At 35.2% G+C, this 20,404-nt stretch overlaps 1 protein-coding gene across 1 annotated transcript; it reads left to right on the top strand.

Moving 5' to 3' along the window:
- The first annotated feature begins 12,293 nt into the window (after positions 1–12,293).
- On the top strand, positions 12,294–16,776 carry LOC102582977 (UPF0481 protein At3g47200-like). The gene is made up of 3 exons (XM_006350354.2): positions 12,294–12,364; positions 14,270–14,365; positions 15,293–16,776. The coding sequence occupies exons 2-3, from the start codon at positions 14,294–14,296 to the stop codon at positions 16,724–16,726; spliced, it is 1,506 nt and encodes a 501-aa protein (XP_006350416.1). The 5' UTR covers positions 12,294–12,364; positions 14,270–14,293; the 3' UTR covers positions 16,727–16,776.
- The last annotated feature ends 3,628 nt before the right edge of the window (positions 16,777–20,404 follow it).

Raw genomic sequence — 20,404 nt, 5'->3', positions numbered from 1 at the left:
GACTCCCAAAATCAAACCCGCAGCCCCCGTAAACAAAATCAAATAACGTACATACTTAATTATGCCCAGATCCTTATGACCCATGCCACTGGGGTACTCAGACTTCCCCTGGTTTGGCCAAAAATGGCCATTTGATGACTTTAGCCCTTAAGAATGACGTCCAACGCTCCATGATTGGGCAAAGAACATCATTTAACACACTTGGGGTTACTCGAACTTCACCTGACTAGCCTCAACAACAATTTAACACAACCCACAAGCTTACAATCAATTTTAAAGCATGAAATTCGGGAAATCAACCATTTAGGCAATTTTAGCAAAGTTACGAGAATACGAAAGGCAACTAGCACACATTTATGGTTTCAGAGAGGCCCAGCACACATTAATGAGAATTGAACAATAGAATTGGAGTTTAACCGCTAATTACGAGTTTAGGGTTCGAAAAACCAAACTTTATGCCAAAAAATGAATTTGTAATGCTAGGCGGCAAAGAATTCCCACTCCGAACACAAGATTGATGACCAAAAAGTAATAGAATTCAAAAATATTGAAAAACTAAAGTGCGGGTATGATTGTATGAAGTTAAAAATGAGATAATATGAAAGAGTTTGAAATTTTAAACCTTTGGCCTTTTAAAAACCGTCCAGTTTGCGCCCTTTCGGCGATGTTAGTTGTCCTCGCCAATCCACTCGGTGACACGCCGAGTGGTTACTTACCTCACCGAGTTTTACAGGACCTCTAGTAAATTTGGGGGTCCAAAAGGCGGACAAAGGTGGGATCGCTTACCTGTTCGGCGAGTTACCGACTGGACATTTTGCTCGCCAACCTGCATTTTTTCAAACACATTCCACTTTTCACCTGCACAAACAACACCCGCTATTCAAAATCAAAACACAAAGCAATAAAAACTTGGGTTTCCTCCCAAGAAGCATCTTAGTTAACGTCGTGGCACGATGCAAGTACCCATTTCAAGTTTCATTCTTAGGGTTTGCCATCGTATCACTAGGCAACCCTCTTGTTGTCTTGGGTTAAGATGCGAAGAAATTTGACCCATTTGGGTCTCCAAATGCTTGATAGAGACAGAATGAGAGGTCACTGTCTGGTTGAGAGTCGATACATCTTTCTTCATTTCCTTCAAAATTTTATCGGACCCTTAAATCTTGTTGAGAATATGCAAGAGCATATCCTCAGCCTGGCCACCTTCAGAATCTTTGGGCTTTTGACACTCATGAGAAGGAACATACCTATCTTTCTCCCCTTCTCATTCCTTCCAAGTGACATTACGATCAAGCCACTCTCTATCACGATTTCTCCAGCCCCCGTCTCTATTCCAACCTTAGTTACCACCCGGCCTTTGGTAGTTTGGACGATAACCTCCTCCTTGGTTGGCTAGAAAATTCACTTCCTCATTGTACAATGCTTCAAACTTGGCTTCATCGGGGTTTACGCACCCAACACCCACAGCATTGACAATTCTCGTACCAAAACCCATGATGTTCTTGGCCAAGATCTCCAGCTAGGTCATTCCCTTTGCCATATTTTGGCCTCTCTATTGATCTTTTACAATCTGTTCTTTCGTCAACTTGTAAGTGAGAGGAGAGACCTGATCTTCACGGGTGTACCATGCTCGGTTAATTTTGGTCATGCCATCCAAGAGTTGGGTTGCTATAATGTAAGGTTGTTTCATTAAACCTCCCGGAGAAAGTTGATCAGCCACTCCCTTGTTCACTGAATCAAGGCTTCTATAAAAGTATTACAGCAAAATGTTGTCGGGCAATCCATGAGTTGGGCATTGCAGCACCAACTTCTTAAATCTTAGCCAAGTCTCATGAATTGGCTCACTCTCCAAACATTTGAAGCTTTGAATGTTGTTCTGAAAAGTAATCATCTTCGAAGGAAGAAAGAATCGTACTTGAAATGTAGTAATAAGCTCATCCCATGAAGTGATAGATCTTTTGGCAACTCAGCTAACTACTTACACGCTTCTCCTATTAGATAAAATAGGAACAACCTCAACCGGACCGACTCTTGAGATATGTTCTTAAAGGAGAATGGTCCGCAAACATCAATAAAGTTCCTTATATACTCATGGGGATCCTCATGAGCCAACCCACCAAATAAGCCCTTCAATTGTAAGAGTTACAACATGGTGCTGGAGGCAAGCGAATGGCACCAACTCCACCCACTAGATTTGGGTCATTGACATTCGGTTCATTGACATTATTGAGATTGTCGATGTCATCTTGGTGGCCCACTTGGCTACCATTGCTTCTGTTGACACTCATTTCCTTTGTTTTAGAACAACAACACAAAAACCAAAACTAAAAAATAAGTGGATTCAACTATGACTAAAAAGAACACAATTCAACTTCACCAAAAGAATTACAAACAACACCACTCCCCAGCAACGACACCATTTTGGTTTGAGGTAACGTTCCAAAGGCACTTCATCCAATTCTAAGTGTCAACGGTCATTAATCAGTATATAACCCAACTAATTGAGTTGGGGTCAAATCCCACAAGGAGTGGTACGTATTTCAGATTCAATAGGGAAGTATGAACATGGTCAATTCAGCCATAGGAATAAATATTAACGAACAAAGACATTATTCAAATCAAGGGGTGACACGAATGTCAAATGGGGGTTTTGGTTTTGATTATCAGCTACAAACAGTCACAAATAACACGAATTAACAATAATGAGACGAGTTCTTGGGATGTGATCGATTATAGGCTGATATAGATATATGGGTAATTTCAACTATTAGAAAAGAGCTAGATATTAGTGAGTAGGCTAGGCTATAGATGAGGTAAATTTTCTCTCGAACAATAAACCCCGAATCAACTTGATTTCTCTCGAACATCAACAAGCATGCAAAATAAAAGCAACCCACACCTTACTCCATTCACTCTCTCGAGCTGAATGTGTGGGATTGACTAAGGATTCACTCAATCGAGCTGAACCCAGGTCAACCCAAGACCCACAGACCCATCAATCAAAAACCTTAGTCCTAAAACCTCTCTCTCGAGCAAGTCAAGAACACAAAGGTAGAACTGCATTTGCAACTACAATTCTTAAATTAAACCACGATTAATGATTAAACTCACTTCTAAATAGCAGTTAAACTAACAATTAGCAATACTCATAAGCTAAATCAGCCCATAATCACATAATCATACCCCCAAGAATTGGAGTTTTAGCTAGACATCATAAAAAGGTAAAAACCATTACCAAATTGATTATCCATCAACTAGGTAAGAGAGATTTCTTCTTTACAATGCTCCAATTCGAAGATTCTCAAAGACCCACTTTCAATTTCTCAAAAGTGAATTTCTTCAAGCCTCTAAATCTAAGAAAAAGCCTAGTTAAATATTGTTCTGAAGAGTAATTAATCTAAACAAATAATATTCAAGCTACTAATCTATATGTTCATAAACGTATTTATAGTTGCCAAAAATGTCCTGCGAAGAGTCACTCGTCGAAGTAAGTCGGGCTCGTCGAACCACTCGGCGAGCCGCCCTTTTGTTCTTTTCCCTCACCCTTTTACCTTGGTACTCAGGATCCTCAAGGTCTGTAACTTTGGGCGATATATCTTGGCTTCGCAATATCACTCAGCGATATGCCGACTGATCTTTTTCATTGCAACTTGGTTCTTTCCTCCAGGGCTTGGCACACTGGAACTTTAGGTGGTCTAATGAGCCACTCGGCGACACACTGAGTGCTCTTGGCAATCCTCAGGCTCGCACTTCTTCATTTCTTCGGCTTGTTTTGTTCCTTTTTGCCTGCTAGTGTCCTTTCTTTGTTCCTCAATCCTTATACCTAAAAATTAAGGATTTAACTCAGTTAATATCACTAATTAAGCATTTGAGTACACCAAATCTATGTAAATAAAGCCCTAAATGATCCCAAATATTGGACTCATCATAGACCATTGAAACTTTGTTATCTTCTGAGTTAATTTTGTCAAATGGGATAAAATATATGAGAACCCCTCGACAAACCTTCTATAATAACGAGTCAATCCCAAGAAACTCCTAATATCCGTTGGAGATGTAGGTTTAGGCCAGTTATGTACTGCCTCAATCATTTAAGTGTCAACTCGAATCCCATCACCAGAAACAATGTGACCTAAGAATTCCACAGACTCAAGCCAAAACTCACTCTTGGAAATTTTGGCATACAACTCTCTATATCTGAGAGTTATGAGAACTACTCTGAGATTACTAGCATGATCGTCCTCATTCTTTGAATAAATTAGAATGTCATCAACGAATACGATAACAAACATATCAAGATAAGGCTTAAACATTATGTTCATAAGATCCATGAACATTGCAGGAGCATTAGTCAAGCCAAAAGACATACCAGAAACTCATAGTGACTATAACGGTTCCCGAATACTGTGTTTGGGAAATCACATTCTCCTACTCTCAACTGATGGTAGCCAGATCTAAGGCCTATCTATGTAGTACCCTGAAGTTGATCGAAAAGATCATCAATTTTCAGAAGGGGACACCTATTCTTTATAGTAATCGTGTTCAATTGCGGTAATCAATACACATCCTAAGAGAACCATCTTTCTTCCTCATAAATAAGATCAGAGTGCCCTAAGGTGAGACACTAGGTTGAATAAAACCCTTATCAAGGAGATCCTTCAACTAATCTTTTAACTCTTTCAACTCATTGGGAGCCATTCTATATGGCGGAATAGAAATAGGTCGAGTATCAGGAAGAATATCTATACTGAAGTTTATTTCTCTCTCAGGAGGGACTCCGGAAAGATCATATGGAAAGACCTCTGGAAACTCACTCACAACTGGAATTGACTAAATAGGTGGTGTCTCAATACTAAGTGATAGATGCACCCCTTGGAAACTAAATTCCTGGCCTTAAGGTACAGAATAAAACGACCATTGGGCACTGCTAAACTACTCCTCCACTTTATAACTGGCTCATTAGGAAACTGAAACTTAACTACTCGAGTCCTATAATCAATTGAGGCATAACAAGCATGAAGCCAGTCCATACCTAGAATAACATCAAAGTCCACCATATCTAACTCGACTAAGTCAGCCATAGTGTCCTTGTGATTGACAGAAATGGTACAATCACGATAAACTCTCTCAGCGAGAATAGACTCATCAATAGGTGTAGAAACACCGAAGGGCTCAAGAAGTTGCATAGGAAGAATATCAAAACTCATGGCAATATATGGAGTCACAAAAGATAGACTCATACCTAGATCAAACAATGCATATACATCAAAGTAAAGACTTAGATCATACTAGTGATAACATCAGGTGAATGTTCTTGCTCTTGGTGACTAATAATAGCGTACAGATGGTTTGTTCCTCCACATGTCCCTGAAGTAGCTCCTCTAGGTGCAGCTCTGTCTAGCGGATCCACTAAAGAAAATTGGGATTTATTGCACCCATTACCAATTCCCTGTATGTTCTTAGGGCACTCTCTCATAAAGTGACATGTCTGACCACACTTGAAACAACCAGTGGATCCATCACGACACGCCACTTAGCACATGCAGTAGTCCAGTTGGCCCATTATGCCACACTACCTTGAGAATGAGAAGGTCTAACTCTAAAGTTCTGCGAATTCTGATTCCTAAACTCACCTTTATTCTTTGGTGTTGGTGCACTAGCAGATGATGGAGCAGGTCTAGTTGACTTTTGTTGAAAAGATGACCCTCTTGCATTGCTCTTCTACTGCACGGACTCATTACCTGATGTCTTAGCCTTCTTGTTGCGGAACTCTTCGTATCTCTCAGCTTGTCCTCATCAACCTATTGCACATAGATCATAAGTCTTGCTATGTCCATGTCTCCAATCAACATAGCTGCCTTAACCTCTTTGCTTGATAGAAGAGACGACCCATACACAAACAAGCTCATCCTGCTCCTCATATCAGCAACCATCTCCGGAGCATAGCGGGACAGTTGAGTGAACTTGAGGTTGTACTCATGCACACTCATGGATTCCTGCTTAAGAGTGAGAAACTCTCTTACCTTTGCCTCTCTCAATTCACGGGGAAAGAAATGCCCCATGAAGGCACTTTCGAACTCAACCCAGCTCACAATTGGCGCCCTTCATCTCTACTCTTCTTCTATTGGTCGTACCAGATCCTAGCGACACCCTTGAGTTGGTATGCAGCTAGTTCCACACGCTCAGCATCTGCAACATGCATCACCTCAAATATTTTCAACAACTCTTCCACAAAATTTTACAGATCCTCAGTGACACTTGAACCAGTGAAGTCTGGAGAATTCATCCTTAAGAACTCACAAATCCTGGATGTATCAGCCACATCCTGTCGAACCGCTCTTTGTTGACCAGCTTGATTGGCCACAGCTTGACTCAACATTCGAATAGCATCCCAAAATTCAGCGTTAGTGACCTCTTCTTGGGGTTGCGCTTCTAGTGCATTGGGGACCCCTTGATCCTGGGGATCCACATTTCTCCTAACAAGATGACCTCGAATAGCTCTTCGTGGAGGCATGATCTGAAAGATACGTGCAAGCACGAATTAGAAAGAAACTTTTATAGAGTTGAACTCTATCGCACAAAAAGAGTATGAAAGAAGTGAGATAGTTTCTAAATGTCGCAGCCTCCTAATTTAAGATGTGGCACTCTTCACACCGATAACTAAGACTCTACAGATACGACTTCATAAACACTCTATGACTCTTGAACTATGTGCTCTGATACCAAGTTTGTCATGCCCCGAGCCTACACCCTAGATATGGTCGACACTCAAGAAACATTGTTAGCCCCAAGCGAACCCTTGGCCTCACTCAACTCTCAGCGAAAGACCTATTCAACATCAGAAATCTCAAAACAAGCTCAACTCATAAGATGTCATAAATAAAATAGTTTACTCAGTATACTCAAATGAACATAAGTGTTCAACTCTCAGTCTTTAAAACATCAATAAGGAATGAGAAAAAGACTCTTCAACTACTATTGTCTATCTATGAAGCCTTTAACAACAATGATTGAAGTCAGGACAAGACCCATGACATCCTAACAAAACTGAAAAGTAAAGGTGGGATCCTCCGGAAGCAATGAGGCTCACCAAAACTAACTCGAACTGCAAGTGGTATCAACAAAGCGCCTGTTGATGACACTGATCGATCTCATGTATCTGCATCATGAAACGATGCAAGCCAAATGGCATCAGTACATGGAATGTACAACCATGCAAGGGGAACTCTAAAGCACAGACATAAGCTTGAACTTGATGAAAAGGAAGAACTTACTCACCTCATCTACACTTAACTCAAATCAACTCAACTCAAGGATACTCAATGATACTCAAAGATACTCAAAATACTCAACTCAGAAATACTCAACTCGGTTCAATATAAAAGAAACAATAAAGATACATTATAAAGAAAGCTTTTAAAACAACAGATAATAACTCAATGTATTTAAAAATATAATAATAACTCTTTTACTCTTATTTGAGAGATTCTCTAACCGACAACCATCACTATGAGCTATGTTTTGATACAGTGTCTCGCCCACGCTACCAGAACTGTCATATACCTTGCCGGAGTATAGGACATCCTCAACTAAGTGGATCCACTAAGCTATGCTAAAAATCAATAAGGAATCATCTAAAAAAATATGACATTTTACCCACGTTGGCATACATGGTTTATGAGGACTTTGAGTTGTCTCAACTCGTCCCCATATCGGTGCTCAATACTACTCCCAATAGTATAACTCATGCTCATATATGCTTAAAAACATTACCTCATCCTCAAACTTTTAGATTATTACTCAAAAGGTCCTCTTAAAAGAGATAGTGCTCCAAATTCCTCATAAACTCATTTGGAAATCGAAGCTTCCTCTCATTTTAAATGTAAAAACATTTACCCTTGAGATAACTTAGTTCTCATATATTCATTTTGAAAAGAAAAAAACTCAACTCTCCCCATTCTCATACTCAAGTACTCAAGTCTTAAAACAAGTTTTAAAAGTTTGTAAAAGACTTCTCAGAAAGACTCGAAAGGCTCTCTCAAACTTGACTCTTAATGTTTTCTTGAAATTGAAATGTCAATTCAAGAGTTATGATTCATGATATAAAGGATCTCTTGATGATTAGATATGTTTAGAATAGTTATAATCAGGAAGAGAGTGAAGACATTTTTTAAAAGAACTCAAGCGGGACGAACAACGGAAAAGGATGGGGGCAGGCAACCCTAGCGCATTGAGTGGCGTGGGGTGCCAACCCCTAAACTACAGAGAACCATTTCTGGTGTACTGTTGGCACGGTGCGCCAACCCCCTGGCGCATCGATGAAGTGTCGCCCCAGGCCCCACTCAGAAAACCCGAAGAATTTTCCTCTTCAATTTTTGGCCCTAATTCACTTAGAATCGAATGGTTTCTTCCAAACTCTCTTAGATTAGAATACCCCACATAAGTACACAAAATCTACTAAAACCAACCCTTAAACTCATAACATTCATCTCAAGAACTCATCAAAACCCATTATTAAAGATTTAAGAACGAAACTTCAAGAAACTCATCAAGAACTTCAATACATGGATTGTCATGGACGAAATTAACTCAAGAAACTCATGATTGGAGTGAAGCTGAACGAACTCATCACTTGAAAGCTTACATACCTCGTAAGGATCAAATCCTTGGCGAAATCCCTCGACGATTGCAAGAAAATCTTGAATGCTTGAATATTTTCTCCTTTTTTCTCTCCTTGAACTTCTCTCTAAAACCCTAAGTGTGTTTTAGAATTGTGAAAACTGATCTATGTCAGTTTAGACCCCTAAAATATTACTAAACATGAATTAGGCTAGTGGGGTAAGGAAAATACCAAAATACCCCTCCTCAATTCTAATGAAATTTCTTAATCAGACAGGTTGAACTCAAATGGGCATATCTTCCTCATCTGAACTCGAAATTTAGCAAATTCAATGGTGTTGGAAAGAGGAATCAACGATCTTTCATTTGATACCTTATGGGCCACCCAAATCATCCTGTACTGAAAGTTATGATCGTTTGAAGTTGGCCCAAAACTCACAATTTAAAGCTAACTTGCACAATTCTCAATTTGGCTCTTACCGATTTCGTTCTTGCTAAAATTAGTTCTTTCTAAGACCGAGGTGTTACAGTATGGGTTGGATGAGGTAAGAAAATCTTAAAATTTGAAACATTTTCAAAAATAATTTTTAAATTTTGTTTGAGGGGGTGGTGGTTTCGAGGTAGGGATAAAATATATTTGAAATTAAAAAAAAATAAGAAGATTAAAAAAAATAGAATGAGGAGGGTCAGGTACGGGATATGGATAGGGTAAGAAAAAAGATTAATGGATGAATTAGAGTTTGGAAAATGTTTTCTTTAATTTTGGAAGGGAAGTCATTTTTCTTAGATTTGAGGAAAATGTGTTGATTTGGAAAACATTTTCCAAACATTTAAGTCAACCAAACATGGAAAAATTGGAAAACATTTTCAAGAAAATGATTTCCTCCATACCAAACACACCCTAAGTTCCTTTGGTAATTGTGTGTGACCAAGTAGTGCATTGATTTACCCAAGAGAAGACATAAAAATATTAAATAATACTTCCTCCGTCCAACGTTGTTCACTATACTATTTTGGAATGTCCAACAATAATTGTCCACTTTATAAAATCAATAGATAATTTTGCACTTAGTTCCTAATTTACCGTTATCATTAATTACAGTCACTTTCTTATTACATTTTACAAGACATTGTATTTATTATATTCAAATGACGATATAGTAAAATTATCCTTCTATTTATAGTTTCTTAAATGGGGTAAAAAGTCAATATTGGATAACTATTATTGGACAGATGGAGTATATTTGTACTCTGTTGTGATATTAAAGAACTTACTAAACTACTCCCGTTGTCCCTAATTACTTGTCCACTTTTCCTTTTTTAGTTGTTGCTAATTACTTGTCCATTTTAACATATCAAGAAATGACAAAAAAAATTACCTGTTATATCCTCAATTAATTACTTTGAAAAATGTATAACTTCTTGATAATCGTAAGTTTTTAATTCATTCACTTTATATTTAATAGAGGTAAAATGATAAACTTACTAAGTCAATTATTATTTTCTTAATATGTGTGTTAATTTAAAAGTGGACAAGTAATTAGAGACAAAGAGTGCCTATTTTTGTGATTTTTGTGATATTAAATTTGCGCCTAACTTTCTATTGGTACTCAAAGTAAAATAGTCATTGACTTGACCCAACGGGATTTCTAAAAGAAGTGCTCTGGTCGGCCAATAACATTTTTTTGTTGAAACGACACAAAAAGGACACAAAAGTAAAGCGAATTGTATTCAATAAGTTTGTGTAAAATATGTTTTATATATTAAATTTTAAAATAATAAAATATTATTTATTTTGCGTTGATCTGAGGTGATAAAAATGACTACAAATCGATTGGTAATTAATTTATACCTAAAGTTCAATTTCAAAAAAAAAATTATGCTACTTTTATTAAAACGAAATGAATTCTAATATCTTGAGTTGCAAGGTATTCCATCGATTTGAGTAGTAAGCTACTCCTTCCGTCTAATAATAGTTGTCAACTATATTTCATCTGTTCCTAATTACTTGTCCATTTTTCCTTTTATAGTTGTCCTTAATTACTTGTCCATTTTTCCATTTATAGTTGTCCCTAATTACTTGTCCATTTTGACAAATCAAGAAAAGACAAAAAAAAAATTACTTATTATACCCTCAATTAATTACTTTGAAAAAAGAAGAACTTTTTGAAAATCTTAAATTTTTAATTCATCCACTTCATAATTAATAGGGGTAAGATGGTAAACTGACTATGTCAATAATTGTTTTCTTTAATAAGTGTGTCAATTCAAAAGTGGACAAGTAATTAGGGACAAATGGAGTATTATTTAAGGTTGTCCAACAATCTACTTTATAAAATCAATGAATAATTTTACATTTAGTTTCTAAATAACTTTTATCATTAATTTCAATCATTTTCCTATTTTATTTTTCAAGAGTTATATTTAATATATATAATGGGTGATATAGTATTGTTGGACAGAGAGTACAAGATATTAAATGTCTTTTTTTTTTTTTGCATGATTAATTTTTTTATTAATTTTATCTCAAAAGTGCTTATTATTTTATTTTTAAAAAGTGCTAATAATTTTTAAATGAGGCGTTTTCTCAATTATTTTAGAGAAAATAAATGTTATGGGGGGAGTATCAAGAGTTTATTTACAGAAGCTAAACAAATATATTTCTATTGAAAGTGACGCTTAAAAAACACTTTTTCAAAAGTTCAGTCAAAATACTAATTATTAGTTAAAAGTGTGTTTTATATTTATTGATTGAAAACAAATATTTTCTTATCAAAAATACTTTTAGAAAAACATTTCTAGGAAAAACACTTTTCGAAATAAATTAATTTTAGAAGTTTGGTCGAATATGATATTGATTTTTGAGCTCCATCTTGATTAATATATTTTCGCTCGTGTTTAATATAGATTTATTTTTGTCTTTGTTTAACTTCATTTTACATTACTATAAAATAGTGGAATGAATCTTTATTCTTGTTGTCTTTTCTATTCTTTTTATTCATCACTTTTTAAACAGTAAAGCATCTGGAGAGTTTTTATCCAAATCGTATGAAAGCATGTTTAGTATCATGTTCTAACTTATACTTCCGACTCTTACATAATGTTTTGACAAAAAATATTAAAAGTTAACTAAATCATATCAATATAAAAAAAATTGAGATGCTAGAACGATTTCAAAATATTAATTAATTTGATTATATAAATAAAATAATCAAAAATTAATATGATAGAAATTTTATAAAATAATCAATTAAATCGTAACATGAACACCCAATACCCTACACGTAAGAGTGACAAACGAGCGAATCGAATCAAATATGAGTCAATCGAAAATAAGTTCAATAGAAATGGATAAAATATTCGACCGATTCATATTTTAAATGGATAAAAACAAGTTACCCCATGAATAATATGAGCAAATATATCCATATTATTATTGGGATCATGATAAAAGCTTCAAAACCAAAATTCCTTACCCTACTCTTACCCCCCTCCCATTCCCACCACCACAAAGGTATAATATTTTTAAAATTTGACCTGCCCACCCCACCCACAAACCCCTAACCCCAAATGCCTCAAAATTAATTACTTTTCTTACTACTCTGACCCCACATACTATTTTCAATTATCTATATTTATTCTCTTTTTTTTTTCTTCTTCTATATAATAGATACTTCGTAGCAATGACAAATGCAAAAGCAAGAGTTGCAATAGACACAAAAGAAGAAGAAACAGTCAAACCAAATAGGTAATTTTCTGCATTTCTCGTTCTATAATATCAATTTATTATATTATTTTTCCTTAAAGTCACTTGAGAAACTAACAGCACAATGAAAAGAAACAGCCAAACCAAAGACACAAAGTAACACTACTTCCATTTAAATTTACTTGTCAAATACTTCTTAATTCTGTTTCTATTTAGTTGTCACCATTTTAGATTTTATATCCCTTAAAAACTATGTAAGTTTAATATTTATCTTTATTTAGTGCTCTTAAAATCAAGTTTTCAATCAATAAACATGAATTAATTTATTTTGATTAATTAATTTTACCAATATAATGAACATGAATTAATAACTTAATTTTTATATGTTGGTCAAATACATACTTTCAAGACTAATAACTCTCAAAGATAAAATAGGAAGAATAATGTATTTATGCATTGATTTTGTGAAATAACAAGTATTAAGGAATATCTATTTTTAATAAGGACGACATGTAAATAGGAACAGAGGAAATATTTCCTAATTTGATTTTTATCTTTACTGGTTATTTTTCACAAATCAAAGGAGGACATTTTTATTTTTTTCTATTATATTCTCAATTTATTAATATTGAGTTAATATCTTTAAATAATATAGTAAGTAAATATGTTTGGAACCCTATCAAATAATAAAAATAAAATGATAAACTCACTGTACTAATCATTATATTCTTAATTAGTGTGTTAAGTCAAAATTTAATAAGTAAATTTGAAGTGATGGAGTATCAATTAATTATATTATTTTACGCCTCAAGTAGAAAGACATGACTCAAATGGCTAATACTTTAGCTAAAAGATTCTTCTTACTTTTTTTTTTTTTACTGTCATCAGTGTTTAATTTGATAATTATTCTAAGATTAAATTAATTTAAATTCGTGATATAAAAATCTCATTTTGGAAGGTGAGTCTGTTTTAGGACTTAAATTTGAAGCCTTTAATCAACTAGGAAGTAGTAATTACCACTTAATTAACTACAACTTTTGCCGGTTGCTTATGGTTAATTAGTTGTGTGTTCTTTTTGAAATGGTGTACCACTACAATTTTTAAATATTTTTACGCAATAACTATAGCCACTTTGTAGAAATGATTTCTGTTGTAATTTCTCTAGTAATTTTAAGGAAAATATAAAACTTATAAGGATGTGAAATATTAGGGTATACAATATCCATTTTCTTAAAGAGCGTCTCTTTTCTTCTTGTTTTTTTTATAAAAAATAAATAAAATAAAACTGGCAAAGAAGTGTACAATGCTCCCTCAAATTGCCATTAATTTGGTATGATATAAAAAGCTCATAATACATAAATATACTTTTTAACTTGGTTTAATTTCACATATATGTCCTCCAATTTTTGGTGTGCACAAGTAGACACTTAAACTTGTACAAAATGAAATAAATACACACACGTCCTACGTAACATGCTACATTTATGAGAATTTGTGTCCTACGTGGTGTTCTACGTGTATTATGTCACATAGGACTTATGTGTCTACTTGTTCAACTTTATATAAGTTTAAGTATCTATTTGTGTACACCCAAAATTGAAGAACATAAATGTGAAATAAATGACTAAGTTAAATGACATTTATGTATTGTGACTATTAAAAAAAAGGCAGAATACATACGCAAACCCTTTAAATTTGTCAGTTTGTTTCATTTAAATACTTATACTAATGATTATACCTATTGAATATTTGAATTGTGTCTAAATATTCCTTTTAAACATGTTTTTGACAATCTTTTTATTTTAAAGTTCGATTTCATTATTTTGTGATATTTTATTACTTTATTTTTTCTTTTGAAATCAAATTCCAATGAATATATTGCTTTGGATTAATAATAATAGTCATGATATTTATGAATTAAAATTAAAAAGAATATGTCTTTTGTAGGAATTACAGTTGAAGAAAAAAGGAATGGCACACTCTATTGAGATAACCGTGATAGACGATCAAATTCCACTGCTTCTTAAAACTGCAAAAGATGAGGTTTCTCTCATAAATTTGTTTTTCATTACATTAGCCCACTTTTCTTTTGGAAATTATATATAGAATTTTTTAGACTATTTCCTTTCATATAATTTTAGGCCTACCTCATGCATGGTCCTAACTTATTCACTAACTATGGTTACACATTTTTTAGTCGGGTTTGGTGAGGTAGAAAAAGTGGGCCAGGTGAGATAAATATTTAAAGTCATGTGACATTTCTAAAATTAAAAAACCAGATTGAAGTGTTTTTTTTAAATTAATCTTGTTAAAAGAAATGGTAAATATACATAGTTTGTTAAACAACTAGGGGTGTCAAGATGAACCTAGATATAGGTAATCCGCCTAACCTGTTCAGAATTTTATGGGTTGAGCTCAATATAATTTGAATTGGTCAATCTCAATTCATTCAAGCCTTAACTCATTTAAAAAGAATTTTCAATTGAGTCCAATTTAATCCTCAATTTCAACCCATTTTAATACTCTTTATTTGCATTAGTGTAATGTATGTTCTCATATTAAGTGTATGCATTACTATCTATTTTATATCTTCTAGGATTTATCTATCCATTTATAACTTTTTAAAAAAAAATTATTTTCTTGAGTTGAAATTCAAATTATGGTTATAAAAGGTAAAATTACAATATATTAAGATTAAGCGGCTGATGATCAAACCCTATTTTTAGCCCATTTGTAACCCAAATTAAATTTGAGTACCCGATTTCTATTTCAACCCATTTTAATATTTATAATTTCAGCCGCCCATTTGACACCCTCCTAAAGAAAGAAAGAAAGAAAGAAAGAAGGTATATATACAGCACTATATTTAACGACATAGATAAACTTGATTGTATATAAAAATATGTAATTGCTTGCTTATTAAGTAGTACTACTTGTAATAAACATTCTAAAATTTGTTACTCTTTTTAGTTACGGAAGGAAGAAGGCAAACTAAGCTCATGCCAAATGCAACAGAGTCAAACAACGGAATCAAATGATGAAGATCCACCATCGGGGTCGCAAACAACGGAATGTGTAAATCAAATCTTTCATAAAAAGTTTGAAGATTTGGACAAGTTGTCTATTAAATCGTCTACCATATTCAAAGTAAATGTGGGGCTACGTGAATCAAATCCAGCTGCTTATGTACCAAAGATGGTCTCTATTGGTCCTTATCATAAGGGAAATTCTCAACTGTCTTCAATGGAAAAGTACAAACTATTGTATCTACGACGGTTTCTTGAACGGAATAACCAGCTTGATGTGAAAAGTTGCATCAGTGAATTGGATAAATGGATGGAGAAAGCACTAAACTGTTACGGCGATATAGAAGGCTTTGATACTGATAATGATAGTCATGAATTTTGCCAAATGTTGTTGCTTGATGGTTGTTTTGTGGTTGAGTTTATTCGAGAGCGTTGTCAAATATATCCACAAGGAAAAAGAGAAGGAGAAGGAGAAGACAAAATTATCAATTTTGTTGGTTCCAAATATAATCAAATAGTCCGAGACTTGTTGTTACTAGAAAATCAACTTCCTTTCTTTGTCCTCAACAAGCTTCATTACATGACAAAGCAAGATGATGAATTACCACTAGTAATACTGGTGATGATTTCGTTTACCCATTTTCTTGGTTTGGGATGTGAATTTACCCCTATATTCATTATAGAGACAATATGTAATGAAGAAAATATCAAACATATACTTCAAGCAGTACACATACATTCATGTCATGGGAATCCTATAAAAGACTCAAAACATGGCGGAATGGAAACTAAGGTCATGCCAAATGCAACAGAGCTTTCCGAAGCTGGAATAAGCTTTATTAAAGTTGGACATTTTGATAGATTGTTGGGTGGAGGAGACCTTGAGGATGACATAAGTTTATTTGATATAAAGTTCGAGAAGGGAGTGATGAAAATCCCTTGTTTTGGAGTCGGAGATGGTACGGAAATCCTCCTACGAAATCTCATTGCTTACGAGCAACAATCATCTGATGTAAAACCTAAATATTTTAGTGATTTTGCATTTTTCATGGATCATCTTATCGACTCAGAAAAAGATGTGAATTTGCTTCGCCAGAAAGAAATCATAAAGAATTGGATAGGAGAGGACAAAGAAGTGGCTAGCCTCTTCAACAAAATCGGAAATGGGGTCACCGTTTATTCCGACTTTTATTACGGAGAAGAATTCAAAAAAGCAGTTGAACATTGTGATAAAACATGGAATAAAATGAAGACAAATTTGATGCGCAATTATTTTAGTAGTCCTTGGGCAGGAGCTTCAACTGTGGCAGCCATCATACTCCTCTTACTCACAACTTTACAGACTATTCTAGCTGTCACAGGATCATTACATAAGTAGTGTGTTTACTTACAACTCCATGCATGTAATTTGCTTATGAGTTTTTTTTATTAAATTTTATCTCCCTCTTTTGTATTTGGTTTTACAGTTGAATGATAATTAGGTTATTTCAAGCATCTATATATGTCACATTTCATCAACAACATGTATTAGATAATTCTATCCATTAGGCAAGCCAACACATTAATATCTAAGTAAACAAAGTAATCCCCAAACAATAAGCAATATTTTCAACAAAGCACAAAAACTTGCATAAAATTATAACATTCTCTTCCAATTGATTCATTTTCTGCAATGGCAAGATACGCCAACATTGGATAGTGTATCCAACATAGGATGCATAGCTGTTAAAATATGTCAATGATAAGTCTTAATGCTCCCAGATGTTTTTATGATCTCCTCACAAGTGCAGGGACCCGGTCCTCTGCAGAGTATGCTCGTCCAGGACCTTATGCTATACAGCTGGCAAGCTGTCGCGTCAGAGTTTGGTGAGGTTGTCAGTGTACCACACCAATCAGAAAGGATGAGGTTGTTTGTACATCGGTCAATAACTCTTAATGGTTGATAAATTCAACATTACAAACAACAAATCATTTATTCATGCAAAGAGAGAGATTCAAGCTTCAAAACAGTAATGGACCTAATAGATTGCTTTATTGCTTCCTGAACTAGATGTTACTTTGATTGATTGTATTTGTGCTTATATTGTAAGAATCGTTTTGCTTGTGATAGAAACGTTTCAACCTTGGGTGAATCATTGTAAGAACTTAGTTGAGGACAACTTAGTGTCTTACGTCAAAATCTATATTAATCAGTTGGGTTAGTATAGTGGGCAATGCAGACATTGCTTTGTCTCATTGAGTGATAGTTTATTACTCAGAATAGAGATTAGTAGGTTAATCTCGTGTGTGTTGTAAACTGGGTTTTACTTTGGCTTGTGAAGTTTAGTAGCAGTTTGAAAAATCCTATGAGACAGGTCTTGGTTGTACTCCCTTGAGCAAGGAGGTTTCCACGTAAAGTTGTGTGTGCCATCTTTACTTTCAGTACTTATTTACTTTTCATTATAGTAATCGTGCTAAGGACCTGGTCCTATCGTAACTCGTGGACGCATATATTCCAACAAGTGGTATCAGAGCTTGACTTTTCTAATTGGGTAACACCAAGAAAAGAAAAGATCCTGAAGGAATGGGTGCTCCACCCAACATGGGAGAAGGTTAGTCAACCACCAAACCACCTCGTTTCAACGGACAGTTTTATGGTTGGTGGAAGAATCGAATGCATGACTACATCAATGTTGAAGACACTGAGCTGTGGGATGTGATTCTTGATGGACCGTACATTCCCACAAGAAAGGCAACAAATGGTGAGCTTACTAAGATGGTTCCAAAAACTAGAAAGGAATACAATGAAACGGACAGGAAGAAGACAGAGAAAAACTATAAAGCGAAGAAGATTCTAGTATATGGAATCGGCTCAGACGAGTACAACAAAATTTCTACTTTCGAGACAGCCAAAGAGATATGGGACTGTCTCAAAATAGCCCATGAGGGAACGACACAAGTGAAGGAGTCTAAGGTCGATATGCTTACGACTCAATATGAGAACTTCTGTATAAAGGAAGGTGAAACCATTCACGAGATGAATTCAAGATTCACTTCCATAACCAACAAATTGAGATGTCATGGTGAGCCTATTCCACTAAGCAAACAAGTTCGAAAGATTCTTAAAGTACTTCCCAAGTCATGGGAGAATAAAGTGAATGGCATAACTGAAGCAAAATATCTGAAGGTGCTCACCATGGATGAACTGATTGGAAATCTCCAAACCTACGAGCTGAACAAATAGCATGGGTCAACCATAAATGAGGGAAAGAAGGAGAAATCAGTGGCCTTGAAAACATCTTCAAACGATGGGACTGAGGAGGATGATGAAATGGCATACGTCACTAGAAAGTTCCAGAAGATTATCAAGAAGCACGGAGTCTTTCAAAAGAAGGGCTCGAACAGCAGAGCACCAAATGCAAATGATCTTTGTCATAAATGTGGCAAACCTGGTTATTTTATGAGGGACTGTCTAAGTCAGAAGCAGGAAACTCAAGACTTCAGACCTCGAAGAAGGGACCAGGTCCTAGACCATGCCAAGATAAAGGCTCATGTTGATAAACTAGTGAAGAAAGCCTTGACTATATGGGGAAATACAACCAGCGAATCTGAGAAAGAGGCAGACAACCATGAAGATGTTTCGATGATGGCTATCAAAAATGATGAAACTATGTTCAATTCCATTTTCTCACTCATGGAAAAATCTGACGATGAAGAGGATCTGGATGAGGTAACCCTTTTTGAACTCAAAAATGACCTAGACACTCTTTCCATTAAAAGATTGAGAAAACTTGATGTTGTATTAATTGATTCAGTTGATGAATTAACTTCTGAAAATTTGATGATAAGTGAAAAACTGAGTTTGTGCGAGGATGAAAACTCAGCTCTTAACTCTCAAATGTCTGAAATGAGTGTTAGGATAGGTATCCTAGAGACTAGTAGTTTGCAACCCAACGAGGAACCTGGTACCTCTGAGGGTGGGAAGCGAAAACTCAGTAACTTTGAGTTTGAGCTAGAAGAGAAACTGAAGACCTCTGAGTCTAAGTTAGTTGCCTCTCTTGAAAGGAACTCTTAACTAGTGAAGGATATATGTATGATCAAAGAAGAGTTAAACCACTCCCTCAAATGGACTGATTCGTTTAAGATACTATCCAACTTAGCAAATCAGAAGTTCAACAACAAAAAGGGGTTAGGTTGTAGACATATAGAGCCTCCCTACAATCCCCACAGTAAATATGTGTCTGTCTCTGATAATCTTTTGTGTACCCATTGTGGAAAAAATGATCATCTGAAAGAAAAATGTGAGATTCTGAGAGGAGTAAAAGAAAGGCATGAGAAGTTTCTTAAATCGAGAAAAGTTTTTGTAAAAATGAAAAGGGTACCTGGTCCCAGTTACCATTTTAGCAAGAACACTTTACCCCCCATGGACAAGAAGGTTTCTCATTAAGCCTTTTGACAGTTTTTGGGAACTCCATCTGAAGTGGGTTCCTAAGTCTAATAAGTGATTCTTATGCAGAAGAGAGGAAACAGTCAGTGCTGGTACATGGATAGTGGATGCTCAAGGCAGATGACCGGAGACACTCTAAACTTCCTCTCTTTGGAAGCACACTAGGGCGGTGGTGTGTCATTTGGTGGTGGAAAGAAGGGTTTCATTCTCGGAATTGGCAAGATAGGAAGAATAACTGATCATTTCATAGACAATGTACATTATGTGAATGGTTTGAAATACAATCTTTTGAGTGTATCCCAAATTTTCGACAAGGGAAATGAAGTTAAGTTCATATATGATAGGTGTTTGGTTACAAACTGTGTAACTACCAAGGTTTTTATGTCTGCCAAAAGAGTAAAAAATATGTATGTTGCAGATCTTGACTCGGTAGAAGGGGACAATCTTTCATGCCTAAGTGCTCAAACTGACAATGCAAATCTATGGCATAGGCGAATAGGTTATGTGAGTACATCCTTGCTGAACAAGCTTGCTGCAGGGGACCTGGTCCATGGATTGCCAAAGCTGAAGTTTTCTGATGATAAAGTCTGTGATGCCTGTGTAAAAGGGAAACAGACAAGATCATCTTTT

This window comes from Solanum tuberosum, unplaced genomic scaffold (assembly GCF_000226075.1).
Source record: "Solanum tuberosum cultivar DM 1-3 516 R44 unplaced genomic scaffold, SolTub_3.0 scf00123, whole genome shotgun sequence".
Lineage (NCBI taxonomy): Eukaryota > Viridiplantae > Streptophyta > Magnoliopsida > Solanales > Solanaceae > Solanum > Solanum tuberosum.
This window is presented reverse-complemented; position numbering and strand designations above follow the sequence as displayed.